This window comes from Lynx rufus, unplaced genomic scaffold, assembly GCF_022079265.1.
Source record: "Lynx rufus isolate CCGP_SWC_20201006 ecotype Redwood Valley unplaced genomic scaffold, mLynRuf1.p SCAF_6, whole genome shotgun sequence".
Lineage (NCBI taxonomy): Eukaryota > Metazoa > Chordata > Mammalia > Carnivora > Felidae > Lynx > Lynx rufus.
The window spans coordinates 71042876-71065508 of NW_025814878.1; the positions used below are offsets into that span (position 1 = coordinate 71042876).

Consider the following 22633-nt stretch of genomic DNA (forward strand, 5'->3'; position numbering starts at 1 on the left):
TTTGAAACTGAACGCCCGAGGACTATAGGTGAGGGTCCTTGTTTTATAAGGTTCTGGTCAGCCCTCCCTTCCCTTCCCCCTTGTTCCTAGGTTCTACCCTTATTGGCTTGGTAGCTCTAGGTGCTGGGTTGTCCATTCCTGATTGGCTCGTTTCCATTGCATGTGGGTGGTCTCTGGCCATACCTAGGTGTTTTGTTCAATTCCTGAAGGAAAACCTGAGGGGGGGAGTAGGTGGGGTCTGTTACATTCTTAAGAAAAACCTTAAGCCTGAGGGGTTTTGCTCCCCGCATTGTTCCAAAATAGGTGTTTTCCTCCACCCAGGGACTTCAGGTCCTAATCTTTCCCTCTCTGCCTACTGAATCCTATCTTCTCCTATCAAATACAAGGCTGCCCTCACTTCAGACACCAGCCACAAGTTTGAGAGTCCCAAGGGCTACCCTCTCACTTCAGACCAGCTGCCTACAAATTTGAAGGTTCTCAGACAATTTCCTAGAATAACACACAGAACTCAGGAAAGCATGAAATGTGTTGCAGTTTTATTATAGTGAAAGGATACAAATTAGACGTAGCCAAAAGAAAAGATGTGCAGGGTGAAATCTGGAACTGGGAAGGTCCCAAGCATGAAGCTTCTTTGCCCTCCAGAGTGTGTTACTCATCCGAGTATAACAATATACATGCAGTATCGCCAACCCAGGAAGCTCCCCTGCACCTGGGGACGCGTGCTGCGTTTGTATTGAAGTTTCTGTATATAGGAATGACTGAATTCTTGTCTCTGTGGTTGAACTTAATCTCCAACCCCCCCCTCCCCCCGCCCTGACCTCACTGAAAGTCAGGCTGATATCATGTAGCCCCAAAAGCCAACACTGTAATCATACTGGTATTTCTGGTGTGGCCAGGCCCCACCCTGAGTCCTCTTACTAGCATCGACTGTCAGGTGTGGTTCCAAGAACCTTTGTCCACCCTGAATGACAAAGACATTCCTATCACTCAGGAAATTCCATAGGTTTAAGGGTTACCTACCAGGATTCAGGACAAACGACAAACCCCTCTTTAGATGAGGCCCTATTTCTTACTACACAAAGTGCTACCTTCGCTTACAAAGATGCTAAGGCATGTACACTTTGCTGAATTGTTTTGCTAATAGTGATAGTCATGCTGATGAGTAACCAGTTCTTGATTCCTCTTATAAATGTCCTGGCCAAGGTGAGGGTATATGTAGAACCAAAGAGGCTTTCACCATGAGAAACTGACATGGATGGAGTCAAAACACCAAGTATGACTTTACTAGCACCATGCTGAGCAAAGCAAAACAAATAGCTCAAATACAATGTAATGGTATCGGCAAATGGTTTCACTTCTATAATGTTTTTAACTTACCAAATGGTGTTTATATTGCGTTATCCTTCGGATACCTACTTTGAACTTTCTGAGAATACTTTAATCTCTTTGGCTTCCTTTCATCGTCTCTAAAATCCATCCTCCCTACCCATTCCCAAATTTTACTTTCAGCTTCTTTAACCCCTCAAAAGCCACAGTGACCAGAAGAGAGAATGATGGGTGTTCAAAGAGATAAATTTAGAATGTGAGAAACCCTAGCCTTCAAGGCCATACTCAAAATACTGGCTTCCTGAGAAATTTTCTGCCCTGCTCTGAGACAAATGGACCCTACCTCATGTGGTTTCTGAAGGGAGTGAGGAAGGTTCTGGGGGTAATAGTTGGGGTTTAATTTAATCTAGATATATTTAAATTGTAGGAAGGACCTGATTTATTATGAATGTTTTCGTGATGGTTGAATATACCCATGACTACCACTTTTTTGAAAAAAGGCAGGACATTTCTATTTTTATTACTTAGAAGAATTATTATTGAGGCTTTTAAAATCTTATTGTATTTAGTGTGCTGAAAGCTTTAGAAATAAATTAACATAATATTATTTAAGTAGTTGTTTTTCTTGCATAATGCCAGTGTTACATAGCATCAGTTCATTTACTTAATTCAAAGAATGAAAATGAAAAATAGATGGCATGATGAAAATCGTGTTTTAATCATTTAATTGAATTTATAGTGATTTAGGAAACAGTATGCCATTTTAATAAAAGTTTTCGATTGTATTTCCCATATCAGAGAAGCATCAGAGATGATTATACTAGATAGTAAAATATGATTTTGTAACTTCAGAAAACAAAACAGTTTTTCATTACTGACACCTGGACTGTTCCACTCTATCTCATTTGGTTGGTATCATGATGATGTCATCTAACCAAATTATTCATGATGAACCAACTCTTGAGTTTCTTACCTTCCGAACAGCTTCAACACTTGCATTTATTTTCTTCCTGATCTTCCTGTGAAGTAGGATTCCTGCTTTTCAAAAAGGAAATTTGACTGATAGGTACTACAGTCACTCAATAGTTTCTAGACGTGGGAACAAATCTAAAAATCCTTACTTCTGGAGCTCTATTTATTGAACCAATGAAAACATATATCACTACCCCACAATCAGAGATTTCTATCCTGTTACAGGGTAGGAGAATAATTAGACTCTAAGGATCCATGTAAATTATTACCCTATATAGATTACGTGACCTTTTCCAAGGCCTCATACCCTAACACTCCTGCAAAAGCCTGCTTCCAAAGCTTATTTCTGTCACGTAATGAAATAATATGGGTGTTAATTAAAGAGAATCAAGGTAAGTTCATTCTTTGTTGCTTTTGCTAACAGTACAATATGATTTTATCCTATGGCATTTAGTAATTAGCCCTCTCTGTGAGCCGGACAGGCAATACAATTTACTGACATTCATAACTGGGAAACTCTGCCCACCTGAAACAGACAGTGCCCCCAAACTTGTTTTCATTTAAAATGCTTTGTATGAAATTCTGGGATACCTAGCTAATAATTTAAAGTAATTTCTTAAGTGACTTTCTGCAAATTATTTCCTTTCAATTTTTCCTTCAAACTCATTCTCACTGTAAGGAAAAGTTATTAAAATTCCTTTATTAGCTTAGTGGTACTGATAACTCAAAGTAAAAATGCTTTTGTATAGAGCAATTGATTGTTGTGTTTTTTTACTCCATATTCATAATATCTGTATGTGACTAGTTTCCATGTCTTCCCTAACTCTTACCCATATTGTTCTGCCTGAGTCCTCAAATACTACTTGGGCAAAATCTGCTGTCAGAGAATTTTGAGAAAGCCAAATATCATTTGAAATGTACTTTATGAATCCAAAATTAAACACAACACTGTGGCTGAGTAGAACAAAGTAGATTTTATAAACCTTTAGCCATCTGATCTTCTGCATGTTTGGTTTCTGTGGTATGTGCTCTGCCTAATGCTTACCTGTCTCTCTGTTTGATTTCTCTTTCTGCTATCTTGGGCTGGCTTTTCCCCATTAGCTTTCTCCAAGCCCTACACCTGCCACTCAGAGTCCCAAGAAACCTCCAGCAAAGGACCCATTAGCGGATCTTAACATCAAGGATTTCTTGTAAACAATTTAAGGTATCTAATATTGAGCTTTTCCTGTGGGCTTGCAATAATGACCTATGCAGTGCTTAGCTATTTCAGGTATGATATTTGTACCTCTGTGCTTTGAATACATGTATAGAGTAATAATTTGAGTGTTTATACTTATTAAGTCAGTATTAAAAGCCATTAATGAATTATCAGTAAATTTTTTTAAATCTTAATTTATAAAACTAAGAGAGAGAAAAGCCTCCAAGTTGTCCTGAAAAGCACAAAAATTTTACTGATAAAGCAAAAAGTTACCTGAGCTACTTGGTAAATTAAAAAATTACCACTTTACTACCTGATGATTGGAATTTATAAAAAGCTAACATTTATAATATTGCATTTAGAAATCATCTAAGAATATACTTGACTACAAAATTGTATTTTGTATTTGTTTATACTTTTTTGGCCTATCAAATAAAGCCTAGATTATTACCCTTTGCATTTCTGCATTCAAGCAGAATTTTAAATTTCTAATGCTGTAGTTTTAAATTTCCAGTATAATTTATGCAGTGATGATTAATGGACTTATGGAAGGAAACCAATAAAGGAAAAGTGTTTACTAGTAACCCCAAACCTAACACAGTGGGTAGATTCTCAACAAATACTTGCAGAAAGTGGATAAACAGTAATAATGCTGCTTTTTTTTGCACAGTACTTTTCATATCCACTTCCTAATCATGAACTCCTCTGGTCATCTTTGTGAGAAATTAAATCCTATGGAATAAACTAGCCAGATGCTTTTTGTCTCCATTGCACAGCTGAAGGAACTGATCATTGACATTGAGTGATTTGCCCAAGGTCACACACTAGAGGAAGAGTAAGAGTGTCAACATTTTTGGGCCATTGTCCAATGTAATTTTTATTTTGTGTGTGTGTGTGTGTGTGTGTGTGTGTACACACACACACACACATATGTATATGTATATATATATATGTGTGTGTATATATATATGTATATATACACACACACACACATACATACACATACATACATATACATATGTATATTTAAACTTTCTCTAATGCCTACTAATATTTTTAGTGGATATTTTTTTGGATTCCTACTTGATGTTTTTTTCTTATATAAAGTTAGTAAGTTTTATCATTTTAAGGCCTTGACATCTCAGCCAAGTAATTTCTCCTTGTGCCTAACTTTTCCACTTTTGGTTGGACTGGGCTAGTGTAGGCATAAATGAGACAATGAGCACTTCTTAGCCATTAAAGTTTCAGGACCTATCAAGGATACTGCAGGGAGCAGCCTTTTATCCACCTCTCATTCAGTAAATATCACTCTCATCATATGCCCAGAACTCTAATGAGCACCTGAGACAGAGATGCTTGAGACAGCCCCGAGCCCAAAGGTTCACAGTCACAAGGGAGACAGACACAGACTAATTTATGAAAAAGAGTTACCCATGTGATTAAGGCTTCACCCCAGGAAGATTTCCTGGCAGAGGTGACTGGTAAAACACAGACTGGCCAGAGTAAAGGGGGAAGTGGTATTCGCAAAGGCACTGAGTCGCCATGGAAATCTCCCTCCTCTATTCTGTTACTTGTTCAACTGTTTAGTGACTCAGTGAACACCATAACTGAAAAGAAGCAAAAAATAATGAAAACGACTGCCATTCCTTTTCCCCCCTTCTGCCCTGTTTTAAAGGTGAACTGTTCTTAATAGCAGATGTCTCACTACTAAGATTTCTAATAAGTATCCACATCTCAAAATTTTGCTATTTTTATCTAAAATGAAACTATACATTAAAAGTTTTTAAAAAAATTTTTTTCCTTGCTAAAACTTTAAGCAAAGAATTGTGAAAGGTATATAAGTGTGAATTTGTTATACAGAAACATTTTGCATGAAGATTTTTCATAGTAACTGTGAAATAAAAATTGAAAGGGAGGTAGTATGTTTGAGGAGTGTGTAATATTGTTTCTAACTCAAGTGCTTTTTATCTTTACAGCTGCAATTTTTGTGACTGAATAGGAAAAAAATAATGAGTTTGGAGACTTCAAATAAAATTGATGCTCAGAGTTTCAAAGTGAGCCACCAGTACCAAACCCAATGCTTACTCGTAACTTCTCTTCCAAAATGTGTAGCACAGCTGTGAAAGTGAACATTAGGAATGTGTACTACCTTAGCTGTTATCCCTACTCTCAAAATTGTAGTGTATTTGGGTTATTTGTGTGTTGTACGATGTAAAAACAATGAATGGATGTTCCTGATGCCTTTAGTGCTTTTCTGGACCTCGCCCATGGACGGATGACGCAGCTGTTGTGTGGTGAGCCATTTGGAAAGATGTGTCTGTGTTTTTGAAGGTTTCAATGTATATATGACTTTTGGACAAACCTAAACTCTCCCCATGAATTCTCTTTTTCTCTGTATCTCTGTTACAAACATAGTGTGATAATATCAAATAGTAAGGAAAACACTCTTAAATATACAAAACTTTTTCGGTGTGGAGTACATTTTTCCAATCACAGGAACTTCAACTGTTGTGAGAAATGTTTATTTTTGTGGCACTGTATATGTTAAGAAATTTTGTTTTAAAAAATATAAGGGTTAACGTCCATAATAAATACTTCTCCTTGAACCTACCTTATCAAGAATGAAAAAATCATATGGAAAGAATTCCATATGTAATCACTGCTATATTAAAATGTATATTTTGATTATATTTGACAGGTTTTGCATCTAAATTGACCTATTTATTCATTCTTGATTAAATGCACTGAAAAGTAAAGAGTCTGTTTCTATCACGTCCATGAAAATGAAATTAGAGATGTGCTATTCAGATGATTATGAAGGCACCCCGAGGTATATCTGTAATTTAAAGATTACTGCAAATATTTTTATTTTATTGTGGGTTTTATGTACATCTGTTAATTTAGTATTTCTTTGTGTGTTCTGTAGACTAGTGTTCTTCCATCCCTCAACTGAGCTCAAAGTAGGTTTCGTTGTACCATTGTGATTAGAATTTAAACTAATTCAGAGAATTGTATCCTTTACTGTACATATTGTATTCTTTAATTTTTAATTTGTTGTCATACTGTATGTGCTGATGGCTTGGCTTAAGATTTTGATGCATAAATGAGGTCACTGTTGATCAGTGTTGCTAGTGGCTTGGCAGCTCTTTGTAAAAGCATACTGGGTTGGAAAGGTGTTTGCCTATTTTTCAAATTATTTAATAGATGTATGGTACCATTTAAAAGTGGTTGTATCTGAATTTACTGTGGGGATAACATACACTGTAATGGGGAAAAATTACCTAAAACCAATTTCAAAATGGCATTTCTTTCTATTTCAGTTTAAAAACCCAGTGCATGTACGCCCTCTGAGATGCAATAAACACCTTGAACAAAGAAAATGCAAACATAATCTTTCTCTTTTTGATTATTTTTTAGAGAAAACATCTGCTTCAGATGACACACAGCATATACAAATATTGAACACTTAAAAACATTCACAGTGAGAAATGCTGGCCATGCCAACATAGTTGTGATTATTTTACAATAAGTCAAAAACCAGAAAAAAAACATTATTATCAGCTGTTGCTAAACTTGAGACTCCATGGATGCTGCCAAATAAACTGAATTCCATATTTCAAAAAAGAAGAGGATGAACTATTTTTTAAATTATGCAACTCTTCTAATAGTTTGGTGAGAATTATCCATGGAAGTTGAAGAACAATAAGACTTTAGATTATAGTTTACACACACACATTTGTATGTGCATGCACTCAGACACAAAAATCTAGATCAGCCAATTATATTATATTATATTATATTATATTATATTATATTATATTATATTATATTATATTATATATTATTATTATAGTTTATACCTATAACTAGATTGTAACAATAACTCAAAAAGTAGTCCAATCTCAAATAGAAGTATTTCTCAGCTAGAACCATGTTCTTATTTCTAAAACTCTTTCTCTTAGTTAACTACAATTTGTATCTTGAGAACTAACTTTCAGAAGCTAGTATCTGATTATGTAATATGATTTTTGTAGATTACATTTTGGTCATATATTACTCTGTAAGCATATTGTGACACAAATATGTTTTAGTCTTTAAATAGTTTTAAGTTTAATACTGTTGTTTTTTTTTTTTTTAGTTTTTTTAATGATTTATTTTTGAGAGAGAAAGAGAGAGTGAGAGCGGAGGAGGAGCAGAGAGAGAGGGAGACACAGAATCCGAAGCAGGCTCCAGGCTCTAAGCTGTCAGCACAGAGCCCAACACGGGGCTCAAACCCACAAACCGCAAGATGATGATCTGAGCTAAAGTCGGACGCTTAACTGACTGAGCCACCCAGGTGCCCCTAATATTGTATTTTTTAATAAGCTTTTTCTCTTCATTGAATGGCCCATGTGGTATAAATTCTTAACAGGTCAAGCTGCAAGAACATTATTTTTAAATCATTCCCTCGAACCTTGCTGCAGTGAGGTTTTTGGTGGTCCTTGAAGAATTGTCAATATAGATGAAATGCTGAAATGAGGTCCTCTGGGTACTTAAAAAATGAATCTCTCTGGATAATTTTCAGCCTGGGTCCAGTTTACCCATGATGTTTTCTACATGGTGAGCATGCCTTTCTAGCCTCACTTCTGCCTCAATCCCCAGCCCCTGTATGCATCAGTATATGGGCACGTGCACACTGTTCTCCACATAACCACACCACTCCTGAAGCAGGGGGACACCAGGCACCTTGCTGGCTCACCCAGGGCCCTCACCAACTCCAGCAGTGCAGCGAAATCCCACTTGTCCGTCATGGCCCCCCACCCTGCTCTTCTCAGAGCACAGCTTTCATCAGCCTTTACGGCACTTAACATATTGTGTTATAATCATCTGTGACCGTGGCATCTGCTCTGGTTGATTGTGAGCCTCAGAGGCAGGAAAGGTCTCCTGTTCATATCCTCAGGAAGTAGCACTTCAGTAGGCACTGGGTAAGTGTCTGTGGGATGGATACAAATATATTAGTTCTTAGAGGTGTCCTGCTTTACCTGGATATTGCTGGGATGATCTCATGTTTCTAATTACTGAAGAGTAACTCTCCTATAGCACATTGTCAAATGTTTACAGAGTTTTAATAGCTCTCTGTCAGCTCATTTTAATAGAAGAACTGACGTCAATTAAAAACCCATCCAGTTGAAGACTTGAACCACTTATTATATGGTATAATGATTGCAAGTGGTTCTGTCCATGTCAACGTATCTCCTTTGTTCTCTTTTATATTATCTATTGTACTTTAAAAAAGAGAATAAAAACCAAAGACTTTTTAGGAAGCATCACGGGGTTTGCAAGAGAAGGAAAGGAGTGCACGTAAAAAGAGAAATGGAAACTCAATTCACAGAAAGATAAATTGTGTGAAGGCCTCCTTCTGTCTCTTAGAGTAGACACCTTTAATAATCTATCCCCAAATTTTAGTTGGTGGAAAAGGGGCATGCTCTCGCACCAGTGATTATCATGGTGTTTCTCATGTGGAAGTATAGGTTGAAAATAAAAATCTGTGTTAGTTGCGAAGTCACATTGGTGTATATTTTCAAGGCACCAGCTTTTGTGGTAGTTTATTGTTCACCCTTTTGGACTGTAAGAAAATTTTAGTTTCTCATAGCCTTGCTGAGAGAACATGTCACTACCGCACATGTTACTCAGATCCCCTCTGTGAAGTGGAAACATGCGGGAGCTATGTTTGTGATTTAGTGATACGGTAACTACCCTTAGCTAAACTCTCAGAGCTGCTATGCTGATACATCTGAATTCATTTCCATGTATGCATGTTCAAATAATTCTGCAGGATAAAGGTATCCTATAATTGACTCTATAATACATACTCTATAACTGATTTATAGACAAGGGGTTTTCAGACTCTGGTTTCATTCTACACCTTTGCACTTTTTATTGAGGACCTCAAAAAGCTTTTGGTTATATGGGTTATTATCTGTCGATGCCTACTTTGTTATAATTAAAACTGAGAGGGGTGCCTGGGTGGCTCAGTCAGTTAAGCATCCGACTCTTGATTTCGGCTCAGGTCATGATCTCGCAGTCTGTGGGATTGATCCCTGTGTCGGGCTCTGTTCTCTTAATGTTGAGCCTGCTTGGGATTCTCTCTCCCTCTCTCTCTTCCCCTCCCCTAGCTCACACTCTCTCTCTGAAAATAAATAAACATTAAAAAAAAAGAAATCTGAGAAACTTTTAACTGTCTTTAATTCATTTAAAAATAAAAATATTAAACATTGCATGTTAATATGCACAAGATATTTATGAAAATTCCAAAAAAAATTTAGGAGAGTGGCATTGTTCTGCCATCTTTGCAAATCTCTTTAATGTTAGGCTTAACAGAAGACAGCTGCATTCTTACACCTGCTTCTGCTCTCACTGTGTGGCTGGCAGTATCCTGTGTCCGACAGTCATTGGCAAATTTCCCTGTGAGCACAATTGTGAGAAAATAAGTAACTTAGTATTCTTATGAAAACAGTTTTGACCTCACAGTATTATTATAATTTTGATCACACAGACCCCTTGGAAGGGTCTCTGGTCCTCAGGCATCCCTGACCGTATTTTGAAAACAGCTTCTTTAGATCAAAAGAATTGTTCTCATCTTTGAAAGAGATAAAATTTACTAGTTCTGTTTTATTAGGTTGAATTGTTTCATGTACATGGGAACATAATAACCCCACCACCACCACTATTTTTTTTTTTGTTCAGTGTCTCTTCAAATGCCCACCTCCACCACCCCTGCATTACTTTTTAGGTGATGCTGGGGCTCGTGCAGGGATGAGGATTTTGCATCAGTCTGCATGGAAGGGAGCCTCTGCTCATACTCCCTATTACCTTAGGCAAGTTAGTTTACTTCTCTAAACTTTTGTTTTCTTGTCTGTGGAATGAAAATGTCCATCTATGTACATACTACTAAATGAGATAATGCATGGAAAATACTTTACACAAAGTAGTGCTTCATGCACATTGCTGTCGTTCCTTTTTTAAGTTATTGTTATTTTTGCTATAGGCTTTGCCATTTGTCTACAGTTAGAAGAACACTAAAGGACAGAAAAGACAGAAGTATAAAAATAGTCAATAGTAGGAATATTCTTTAATAAAGCACAGTCACCAGAAATTCTAAATGTGTTTAAAAATTCGGTAAGTGTAAGTGGCTATCATACATAAAAGTACAACTCGCAGTTTAACACAGAGCTGGAGGATGAATGTGTCAGCTGGGAAAAGGTGTCCAGGAAGGGCACAACACCCACCAGAGTTCGACTCTGTTTCCTAGAGACTCCTTCTTAGAGTTTCCAATCCCCACTGATGCTTATTAAGAACATAAATGAAAGATGCTGACATGGTAAATGCTTTATGATAGGATTAAGTCTTTCTACCTGGAGATGAAGAAGTTTAATAAAAAATATACTTTGATTTTTTTTAAAAAAAGCTAGAAGAAATGTTTAGGGATGATTGGAGATAAGATGCCATCGTAATTAAATATATCCAGAATAGACATGCTGTGTGCAAGGTAGGTAGCCACAGGGCTGCAGGAGCGAGATAATTTTGAATAAAAGCCTATGGCTGCAAGAGACTGTAGCCTGGGATAGAACCCAGGCCTGCAGACTGCAGCACCCAGAAGGATCAGGACCTAGAAGGGTCCCTTCCCAGCCAGGCGAGGGGGAGACAGTCATCTCTCCGTGATTGTGTTCTCTGCTGTTAACCCCATCTTGAATACTAGATTCATCTCCAGACACCCAAACATCCCATGGTTCATTTCTCTCAGAGGAGGGTACATCTCTTGGTAGGTCAACTAATTTCATAATTTATAATGGTCTTTGTAAAATCTAAACAGGAAGTTACACTTTACAGCCTGAAAAGCCTTGTAAATATGTCCCAAGGAAATTTGGAATTATTTTTTTAAGTATCTGCTATTTTGGATCACGTGGATTTGGCACTCTATGGGAAACAGGAAATGACGTTGTGACCATGTGTGTGATATTTCAGATGTAATTTTAGGGCTAAATTTTTAGAAGGTCTGTCCTTTCTCTGAGGAAAACAAAATTATGGCTTCAAAGCTACATTAAAAGGAGCATTTAGTTTAGAACAGAGACAAAGGTGCAGTTGCTATTTGGGTTCAAAATAAAATATAGTTAAATGACTTACTAGGTGGTTATGTGTTAACTAAGGGTAGTTTGCTGAAAAACCACATATGTTTGTTATGTAACTTTTTTGGCATTGCTTTCTTTGCGTATGGCTATTATCAACCGTATTGATTAATACCGTACAAAAGTGTTAAACATACATATCTAAAAGTGAACTCACTGTCTTTCTCCTCAAGCCTAGTTTTTCTGTCTCGCGTGGTGGTTTCACCATCTCCCTAGTCTCCACAGCAGAGGGTGACGTGACACCCTCAATTCTCTCCTCCGTTCAGTGGGCTGCCAAGTGTACTGAGCATCCTGCTCTCAGAATGTCTCACAAGTCGCCCTCTCCTGCCATTCCCACCACCACTTCCTTAGCAGCTTCACCTGGCTCTTTCCTCTAGACTAATCCCCACCCAAACGCACTTCCATCCAGCCTAAAGGGTGCTGCCAGGTTTCCCTCCCAAAATTACCATCTGATCACATTTGTCTAACTTAAAAACCTGCATTGGTCCCTGGTCATCTGAAGGTTAAAGTCCAAGCTCTCGAGCATTGCATTCAAGTCCACAAGGCTTCAAGTCTAGCTTGGAAACCTCATTTCTTGTCATTCCCCACCAGTAGGAGGTGCTAACCTCCTATACCAACAATCCTTAAATACTCACTGTATCCTAAACACACCGTGCAGTGTCACACTTCCATGCCTTTGTACAGGCTGCTACTTCTCCCATGGATGCCCTCCCCAAGTTCTCCACTGATAGGCTGGCAGACTTCAACTCACCCTTCAAAATCCAACTCAGGTATCACCTCCTCCAAGAAGCCTTTCTTTTATCCTATCTACTCTGATAGAGTTGATCCTTCTCAAATGTGTTTCTTCAGCTCCTTATACTAAACCTTTTCCACACTATTTTGTTAAATGTATATCTGGCTTCCTTAGTATGTTATGAATTCTTTGAGGAAGGGTAGAATATAGGACTTAACTCTGTATCCCGTGTGTCTAGGATTGGACTCAATAAAAGTTTGTTGAATTATATTAAATTGATCTAACCTAAAATGGATTATAAATACAAAATATATAGTATCTAATTTTCAGGAAATATGTAAAATTGGACTTCATCACTGATTGTAAAATGATCGCCTATGTTCAAGAGTTTTGCAAATGTGACTCATTTCTTACCATCATAAAACGATATTATAACAGTGTGTTTGCTAAATGTATTTCCATTTTATAAAAGTACTGAAAAGAATACTGTGTACATATTTGATAGTTTTACCACCACTTTCATTACCAAAGTCCTTGAGGTAGCTTACAAGAAAAAATATAAAGGCAGGTAAAACTGAGAAAATGTTTAACCTGCAAGAAAAGGACAAACATCATCGTTGTGCACAGGAGGAGAGCTGCAGAAGGGGGTTTAGGGAACAGGTCGTGAGAGTGGTTCCCAAACCTAGATGACCATTATCAGTATGTGGAGAGATTTATCAAATCTAGATCTCTGGGCCTCACTCTGGGGGATTCCAGGGTAGATCTTGGTGAGACCCTGGAAACAGGCTTCCTAAAATAATTCCCTCGGGTATTCCGATGAGCAGCCAAACTTGGAAACCACTAGGCTAAGGGAAACCACTGAAAAACCAGAAATCCAATGGAATCACAGTGAGTGGCTCTATTTAAAAGCTATAGATGATTCCAGCAAAAGAGAAATTGTCTAAATACTTCAAAATAGGAAAGCCACAAAGAGTGTTTTGTTTCATCTAGTCTAAAAAATGAGACATTTAGTTACTAGTCATAAAAAAAGGTGGCCCATATGGCATTATGATACAGTAGTTTCCACCAAAACCCAAGGTTTAATTTGGGGGTATGTGCAGGAGAGAGATGCTGCCATCTGTGGGCCAGTGACATCCTTTCGTGGAGCCACATCACTCTTGGACCAGTCAACATGAAGTGCCACGACTGCCTATTTGGTGGGTACAGAAGTGTCATTTATTTTCCCAGGCCACAAAGAAAGCCTTTTAAAGTAAATGTTCCAAGTGTGGTGGCAAAATACTAAATTCAGGTCTGTCTCAAAAATAACATGCTTTTATCTTTAGGAAATTGCTTGATAAGGTGGTACTTTTGTTTGGCAGTAGAATCTTGGCACCAAGCCCATACTGATTTTTTTTTTAATGTTTATTTATTTATTTAGAGAGAGAAGGGGAGAGTGCATGTGCATGAGTGGGAGAGAGGCAGAGAGAGAGAGGGAGAGGAGAGAGAATCCCAAGCAGGCTCCACACCATCAGTGCAGAGCCTGACTCAGGGCTCAACCCCACGAACCATGAGATCATGACCTGAGCAGAAATCAGGAGTCAGACCTTAACTGACTGAGCCACCCAGGCGCTCCCAAGCACACAGTGATTTTTAAAAGAAAAACTAAACAGCATTTTTGTAGGTAATGCAAAGAAAAATTTTTGAAATATTTGAAGTTGTATCTTATTGTTAGCTGCAAGTTTTTCTAACAGCTGATCCATTTAAAGTGGTTTTGAGGGGAAAAAATATTCATGTGTTCTCCCAGATATTTCTCTACTATGTGCTAGTACATTCTCCTATACCCTGAGATTTATGTTGTTGTGTGATCTGGTATCTGAGTCATTAGCAGTAGTTTAAATTCTAAGTAAAGCAAAAATTGCAAAGTCGAGACTCCTGCCAATCAATGGGAAAAAATGGCTGATAAGGGGAAGGTGCTTGGAACCCTTCTCCTCCTTACCATCCAGAAACCTCAGTACTGTAAAGATTACTTTTAGGAAATCTCTGAATTGCTTGTCTAGTTTGTAAGCTCCTTGATGGGCAGTTTTTAGAAAAACATTGCATTGTTAGCTAACCCCAGTAAGCTAGAAGCTTCGAAGTAACATAAGGGGGGAGGGGTACCAGACTCAGAGAGGCTCCTAGCACGTGTGACACACACCAACTCGTACACACTCACACTTGCTCTTCAGGATGAATGATTGCTAGTCTCTGCTCTTAGGAAATGCCAGTCTCTCTTTCTTTCAATTATAGAAGGTAATTTCTATAATCTTATAATACTAATTATAATTGTCAGCACATTATAGTTGCTGAACATTTACATTATACAAGGCAGTCCACCGTGAGTAGACAATTTTTTCCATTACACCAGAGTTGCTGTATCTACGTGTCATAGTGCTACGTGCATGCATAAATTGGGTACAGCTGTATGACAGATTCTAAACTTTCAATAACACACATTAACATTCAAAGTGCACAAATATTTTAGCAGTTAAGGATGTTGGGGGGTTGATAAAATATTTGGGAAAGATACTTTTCTTGACTTTTGAGATTAGAATTTCGTTGGAGCATAACAACAATTATGTAAACCACTGACGTTTCTCTTCTTTTAAACAAGACTGTAATTCTTTTTTAAATGTGTTAAGCTTTTTTTTTTTTTTTTTTTTTTTTTTTTTTTTAATTTTTTTTTTTCAACGTTTATTTATTTTTGGGACAGAGAGAGACAGAGCATGAACGGGGGAGGGGCAGAGAGAGAGGGAGACACAGAATGGGAAACGGGCTCCAGGCTCTGAGCCATCAGCCCAGAGCCCGACGCGGGGCTCGAACTCACGGACCGCGAGATCGTGACCTGGCTGAAGTCGGACGCTTAACCGACTGCGCCACCCAGGCGCCCCTAAATGTGTTAAGCTTTTTGGATAAAAATCTTTCTACAGTGTAATGCCTTCCAAAACTCATTCTGAATATAGCTAAATGTAATATTGATCATGTAATCATCATTATAAATATGCCATATATTGGTATGTCTTCACAGGCCAGTGTGTTCCCATAGCTAACTTCCCCAAAGCTCAATAGCTCCACATGACTATAATTCTGTAGTTTTTATACCTTTTTTAAAAGTCCTTTAGTAGTTTGCCTGCATCCTTCTTTCTGTCAGGCTGTCCCTTCTTGTGACTGCTATAGACTTGCCTTGGCAGCTGCCTTCTAACTGTAATTTGAGAAATCAGATTACCAAATTTGTTCAGATTATTGTTCAGATTATTCAGATTCATGTCACGCATGTTTGACATAATATTTTTTGTGACGTTTTAGACATTTGAAATTACCTGCAAAGGAAATTCTAGAAAACAGATATTAATTGCATGGCATATTACAAATTACTGATGAAATTAAGAGTAAAATATATAGAAGAGTAAGGAACTGCATGGTTACCAGGCTAAGAAGCCTAGAGGAAGTTTCCAAAGTCTATATTCAGCTGTTTGAGCTGTTTCTGAAGTATTCCCTTTAATCTATGCCACATGTGTGAAACTATACACACGTTTTCCATTTATGAGTAGATAGAGGATTTCAATAACATAAATGCAAGTTTAAGTGTTAGTAAAGCATTTACAAGTATAGATAGAAATAGCCTCAGTTTGGTAAAACCACACTGGAATGCAATAATGGGTCATATGATCATGTTGATTGTAACGTATTCTAGGTAGTCTGCTTGTCCCCAGTGCTTGATAAAAGTAAATGGATTTTAAGGTGTTATTGGAAATTTTTATTTATTTGCTTTTTATTTTATTTTATTTTTTATTTTAGAGACAGAGCGTGCAAGTGGGGGAGGGAGGCAGAGAAAGAATCTTAAGTAGGCTCCATTCTCAGCACAAGCCCAAGGTGGGGCTTGATCCCACGACCCTGGGATCATGACCTGAGCTGAAATCAAGAGTCAGATGCTCAACCGACTGAGCCACCCAGGCACCGTGGAAAATTTTATTTTATTTTATTTTATTTTATTTTATTTTATTTTATTTTATTTTATTTTATTTTTTATTTTTGAAAATTTTAAATACTACTAAAGCAAAAAGATTTTGGGGGAAAATTTTGAGGCTGAGATGATCTGATTAAACGTTTACATGGAGATTGAGAGGATAAGGAGTACTACAGGGGCCTGGCTCCTGTCAGTTTGTAGGCACTTTTATCCAGAAACACGCACATGAGTCAGTAGGGAATATGGCAAATATCTGATTCCATAAGTGCCATGCTACAGTATTCCAATAATGAAATTATTATTACAAATAAGCATTCCATTGTTTAAATATGTAGCTATATCTTTAGTGCAATATACAATTAACATGATACCTCCAGTTTTTGAAGCACCGTCACATAGCACAGAATAATACCCTGAAAGAGGAAACCTCAAGGTACACTTGGTGATATTCCTTAGCATGTATTGATCACCTTCTCTGTGCCAGGTTTGAACACTTGAGGTGATGATGATGAAAGTGGTGAGAATGATGTTGGTTGGCTTGAGCTGCTGCTCATACCCTTTGCCTAGTTCCTGTGGTGACTGGTGTCTGTGAGGTTTCCTGAGCCTGGCACAAGTTGTAACTTGTGGCTTTTGAATGGACCCCTGTTGTGGACAGTGTTCCCCCACCCCAAATTCATGGTATTTGGAAATGGGGTCTTAGCACGGTAATTGGATTTAGGTGAGGTCATCAAGGTGGGGCCCTTATAATGAGATTATATCCTTATAAGAGACACCAAAGAGCTCGTTTGCATTTTCTCTTGACTGTTCACAAAGAAGAGGTCATGTGAGTCCACAGCAAGATGGTATCCAGCAAAATTTCTGTTGTTTAAGCCACGCAGTCTATGGCATTTTGTTACCACAGCCCAGCTAAGACAACAACTCACCTGCAAGTGAAACAAACTAGCCTAGATTTGGATCACAGGTTAAGTTGGCCGCCATGCTCTAGACAGTTGAACTAAGTCAATCAAACTGCCAGTTATTAAATACAGAAAGAAGTAGACAAGGAAGTTCCCTCCCTGGGCTTTATTTGTGAGTAGGACAGGAAACCATCTAAGAGGTTTCCCCCCTCAGTTAAATAGTGACTCAATAAAGAATCGTGAATCCATCCATAACTCACCTCATCTGACGAGAAAAAGATTTCACGATCAATTAGACCCAATCTCCCAAGTATCTTTGAACCTAATGGTTAGGGCTTTAATGAAAGAGCAATTCTAGCTGGGGGGGGGGGGGAATATATATATATATATATATATATATATATATATATATATATATAAAATATTCTTCGATTAATTAATTGGAAATGTTTACTAACATAAAACTAGTTTCTAAGCCTTAGCAGGTAATCTTTAAAATCAGTAGCCAAAATATAATCATGAGAGGGACATCACATTAAAGAATAATGATGCTATTTCCAGGCTATTTATAGTTATAGATCCTAATCCTTGTAATCCTTGTGCTTGGTTCAGTTGCCTTACCCCAATATACTTAATTAAGGCTCACAGTTTACTTTTGATGAGTAAACACCCAATTTGCCAGCATAAGGCCAAAGAATTGAGTAATTGAAATGCGAAGATGGGGATAAAATGCAAGATAAGCCATATAATTTTTGTACAATGTAGCAAACTGAACTAATAATTTTTTAAAGTTAAATTCCTGAATTAATTTTAATAACTAATCAATAGGTGGTAAAAAGTTTTATTACTGGACAACTACTTGAATGGAGTGCTGTGGATGGAAATTAAAATCTAAATTTTGGAGTTAAACTAAATGATCTTTATGGTCTCTTCTAATTCTGAGATTCTTTCTATGAAAAAAGAATTTCAAAGAATTCTTTGATCTAAAAATATAAAAGGTAATGATTTGTCTGGAACTCTGGTCTTGTTCGTACATACATTTAAATCTTTTTTCAAAGAAAACATTTGGGGAGCACTTGGGTGGCTCAGTTTAGGTGTCCGATTCTTGATTTCGGCTCAGGTCATGATCTTGAGGTTCGTAGTTCAAGCCCATGTCCGGCTCCATGCTCAAAGTGCAGAGCCTGCTTAGGATTCTCTCTCTCCTCTCTCTGCCCCTCCCCACTTGCTGTCTCTCTCTCTCTCTCTCTCTCAAAATTAATAAACTTAAAAAATGAAAAATTAAAATTAAAAAACATTTGGAATTTAAGCACATCAAAAAAGGAAAAAAGAAATGTCTCTTCTGCCCACACACTCATCCATTTGAGCAAGAAAAAAACAAATAAAATGAAATACATTATTTGGGTAAAGAAAAAAACCTCATGATTTTCAATTTCATTTGTTTTGTAAATACTGTAGTTATTTGAGCTCAATCATTGATAAGTTTCTTCAAGCAGAAGGTCACTATAGTCCTTTGCACACAGCAGACATCATATGTGTGCATGAATGTATTTCTTCAGCCAAGTGAATTCGATTTAATTTTCTATTTCAAGTCTGATAAGCATGACAGGGAAAGTATGTGCATTACAACCTTCTGAGTAATGTAGTATACTTTAGTGGTCCTAAATAGGTCATATAAGACTCGTGATTCACTTGGAAAACAGAAGAGGAGAGAACAAAATAAATCTCTGCAAAAAAAATAAGCTAAATTTTACAGTTTTGAAAAGTATAATGATCTTAGGGAAATTATATGTATTCAGAATTTAAGCTTAAGCTCTAAGCGATTGATACCAAGCACCCTAAATTACTCTGAACTGAATCAAATCCCAAGAAGTATTTCCTAAGAATCAAAGATGAAGATTGTGTGTTTGCAAACACATAAGTGTGCAAAAATCACGTTGAAACACTTTCCGTTGCAGCGATCATATAGATGTTTCCCCAAAAAAGATTGCATCAAAACTTCTGAGTCAATAGCCCTATTCCCCTGACACCAAGGATAAAATCCTGCTTGGTGAAATGCATTCAGAATTAAATAAAATCTTTTTCTTAAATAAATGACACAATTTAATATTTCCTGAAACCCTATATATACATATATATAGATACAATAAGAGTTATGATTGATTAATTTTTTAAATTTTTATTGAATGATTTTTAAACAGATTCACACCATAAAATATGTATACTTGTATTAAATTCCAGGTATTTTGGACAACATTCATAAAATCACCTTTTATCATAACCTAATCCAATATTCTTTTGCATACTAATCAAGGGTATAACTCCCCATTCTCTTAAAAAAATAATAAGTAAAATAAATTTTGACTCCAGCAGAATCAATGACTTAGGTGAGTCATGAGAAAAAGGAATGTGTGCCGTAGAAACTGCCAAAAATAGCAGACCAGAAATTAGGCCTGCCATTCCTGAATTTTATGGTGTGCTCAACAGCAAATCACTACAACCCTTTCAACATAATGGCCTGAACTAACCCCCTTTTACAACGATTCAGCAAAATATCTGCTCATTCAAGAAATATGTAACTACTCTGTGTTGTGCCTGAAGGCAGTCATTGGATTCTGTCTGCTCAGGCGGCCATGGTGGCCCGAAGGAGTATACAGCCTTGGTCCCTAATGAAAATAATCAGAACCTCCTTTTAAAAATTGTATTTGTAAATTATATTCATTTTTAGGGATATATCTAAAATTATTAGGCAGAGAAATAGCCAAAATAATATGTGTATGGCTCTATTAGGAAAGCTGAGATCTGTCATGTCAATGGGAAAAAGATTCTCTATTGAAAAAGACTAAATAAAATTCCTTGTCCTAAAACTATAACACCTCATACACAGAAAACTATAGGATAAAATGATGAGACTTTCAATACATGATCATTTGTAACTTTTTAACTGTCTTCCCTCTGCGTTCATGAAAAGTCTATGCTTTGAGTATTAAATAAAAACTTGAGATCTTAAAATGTCTCAGCTTCCCTATTTTTTCAACTAGATTTATTTCATAGAACAGTACGTCTCTCATTTTTAAATAATAAACACTTCAACTGATAGGTTTTAAAGCAGTGAAACAGTTGATAGCTTTGCTTATAAAGTTTGCTGTACCTTGTAATTCTTAAAAAAAAAAAAAATCTAAACCAAAATTTCTCAGACCCAACAGAAAGCATAATATAAACACAGAGGGCAGGAACTGAATGGGTCCATCTCCAAGTAGTACAAACTATTGTAAGTTATCGTCTCTACCCTGACACTATGTCTGTATATGCAGTTTCACATTTAACATGCAACCAGCACCCTATTAGATTCTTGTTAGAGTAGGACCCTGAGAATAAGTCCACTGAAAAATCATACTATGTATAATACCAGTTTGCACTTTTAAAGAGTGACTAATTTTAGGAAGGCAGAGAGAAACAAAAGACTTCCCACAAATGATACTTATCACTATGTAAAAGAAGAATATATACTTGACATTGAGGTGCCCGTCTAGTTTCAGTATTTGTACCTAAGTATTTTTTAAACATATGAAAAGCTTCTAATTTTGAAAAGGTAAATTTATAAAAATGTTGAATTGTTATTGATAGGGTTCAAGTCCGGGCATAACCTATGAAGTGATCTTGCTACCATGATAACTGGTTTGCTCTGCGATTTAGGTAATCCATTGACTGGTTTCAGATTTCCATCAGCCATAAGTACAGTTGGCATTATCTCCATGAATCCAGAGGCAAATCTGGGCATACTTGAGGGGAGTGATGCGCACCGCCACATTGTAGTCCTTCTGAACGCCGTGGACATCCACCCACTGGTGGCCTGAATAGACCGCGATGATTTTGCGTTTCCAGTTCTTTTTGTCTGGTTCTTTCAGACGAAGATAGACCCCAGAACCAGTGGATCCCGACTCAGCATCACAGTATTGATAGAGGAGATCATTGGATTCATCAGACACACTACAAAACCGGTAGACTAATTGATCTGCCCTATCACGATCAAATCCTGAGAAGTGGATCATTCCTCCAGGCAGCTTCTTGATGGTTGGACTGATTCCTAGTTCCATATATTTCTTTTTATGAGGGCGCTTCAATTCCAGAAGAGCATAGTCATAGTCCAAAGCGGCTTCCCCTCTCCCTCCTCTAGCCCAGCCTTTGGGGATGTGGGTATTCTTGACCCGGGTCCATTGGAAGGAGGGCTTCCCCTCAGCAGCTCTCTGGCCCCGACCAGATTCCTTTCTTCTTCTTCTTCCAGCCTTGTCTCTCTCCAGATTCACCTTGGTACCTTCTCTCTTGTCACCACCATTCGCCTCTCTCCTGCTCCTCTTAGAACCCCTACGTTTCTTGCCACCACCCTTATTTCTCATCTTCAACAACCCTACCCTTAGCTTTTTACTCCCTTTGATGTAGTCCTTTCCATCATGCACACAGTGGGCCGCTGTTAGAACGTGGCTGGGGGAAATGAGGATGCCACTGCAGCCTGTGGAGAGCTTCACAGCTGTATTGAAAGGGAAATTGGTTAAGAACCTTTTGTCCAAGATGCTGAACCTGCTGTCTGTGCCATACACCTGCCTTCTCCTCCTCACCAGTGCTCCTTTTGTGGTGATATTCTGAGTTGGCTCAAGGACCACATCTTGGACTTTCACTCTAGTCAGGGTTCTGGTGCCATTCTCAAAGACAGTCTCGTAGGAAAGAGAGTCTTCCAGATCAGAAAGGCTGGGAGCTGGGAGTTCTTTCTGGCATTCAATGCCACACACTCTATCTAGCACCATTTTAGTATCTGCCTTGAAGGTGGGGCTGGTGAGACGGAAAGTCCTTTCACTGACAACCCGGGGTATTTTTCTCAAGTGCCACATAAAATCCTGTTCCATTTCAGATCCATCAGTGAGGGTCCACCCGAGGGTGAAAAATATCCAACAAAATAGCACGTTTTCCATTTTGCTCTTCTCTTTTGTCCTTAAAAATAAAAAGAGAAAGTGACGCTTTATAAGGTTCTCTTTTTAAATATGTTACTTATCATTTCATTTAGGCCTTGAGTCTTAAATGTACCATCACCACCAAATAGTCCTTATTTTCACGGTACTTCAATTTTGCTGAGATTAGATGAACACCCTGCTAAGAAGGTGCACACAAACTTCCAAAATTAGTAAACTGTATTTCACCCCACCTTCCTTCCTCCAGGCCTAACCCACCTCCCCCCACCCCCACCTGCCATCTCTGCCTCTACCTCCCAGACAGCCCAATGCATGGGACGGTAAGATGGGGTGACAAACTGTGGCCCCTTATTGCCTGAGCCACACTCTCCCTCCCTAGGTCTCCTACAACATTATTTCC

At 37.7% G+C, this 22633-nt stretch overlaps 2 protein-coding genes across 2 annotated transcripts in view; one reads left to right on the top strand and one right to left on the bottom strand.

The window, feature by feature from the left end:
• The window catches only part of SNAP91 (synaptosome associated protein 91), a 146014-nt gene extending 139137 nt beyond the window's left edge, over positions 1-6877 (top strand). Inside the window, exons 28-29 of the mRNA XM_047102763.1 lie at positions 3400-3502; positions 5473-6877. Of these exons, the coding sequence (XP_046958719.1) occupies positions 3400-3492 (93 nt within the window). The 3' untranslated portion in view covers positions 3493-3502; positions 5473-6877. The remainder of the gene's footprint in view (positions 1-3399; positions 3503-5472) is intronic.
• A 14117-nt stretch (positions 6878-20994) lies between these two features.
• PRSS35 (serine protease 35) lies at positions 20995-22260 on the bottom strand. Its single transcript, XM_047101379.1, has one exon. The coding sequence runs from the start codon at positions 22234-22236 to the stop codon at positions 20995-20997; it is 1242 nt and encodes a 413-aa protein (XP_046957335.1). The 5' UTR covers positions 22237-22260.
• Between the last annotated feature and the right edge of the window lie 373 nt (positions 22261-22633).

What these genes read in the sequence shown, in the direction of transcription:
- PRSS35 (XM_047101379.1), bottom strand. Translation starts at nt 22,236, where the DNA reads ATGGAAAACGTGCTATTTTGTTGGATATTTTTCACCCTCGGGTGGACC.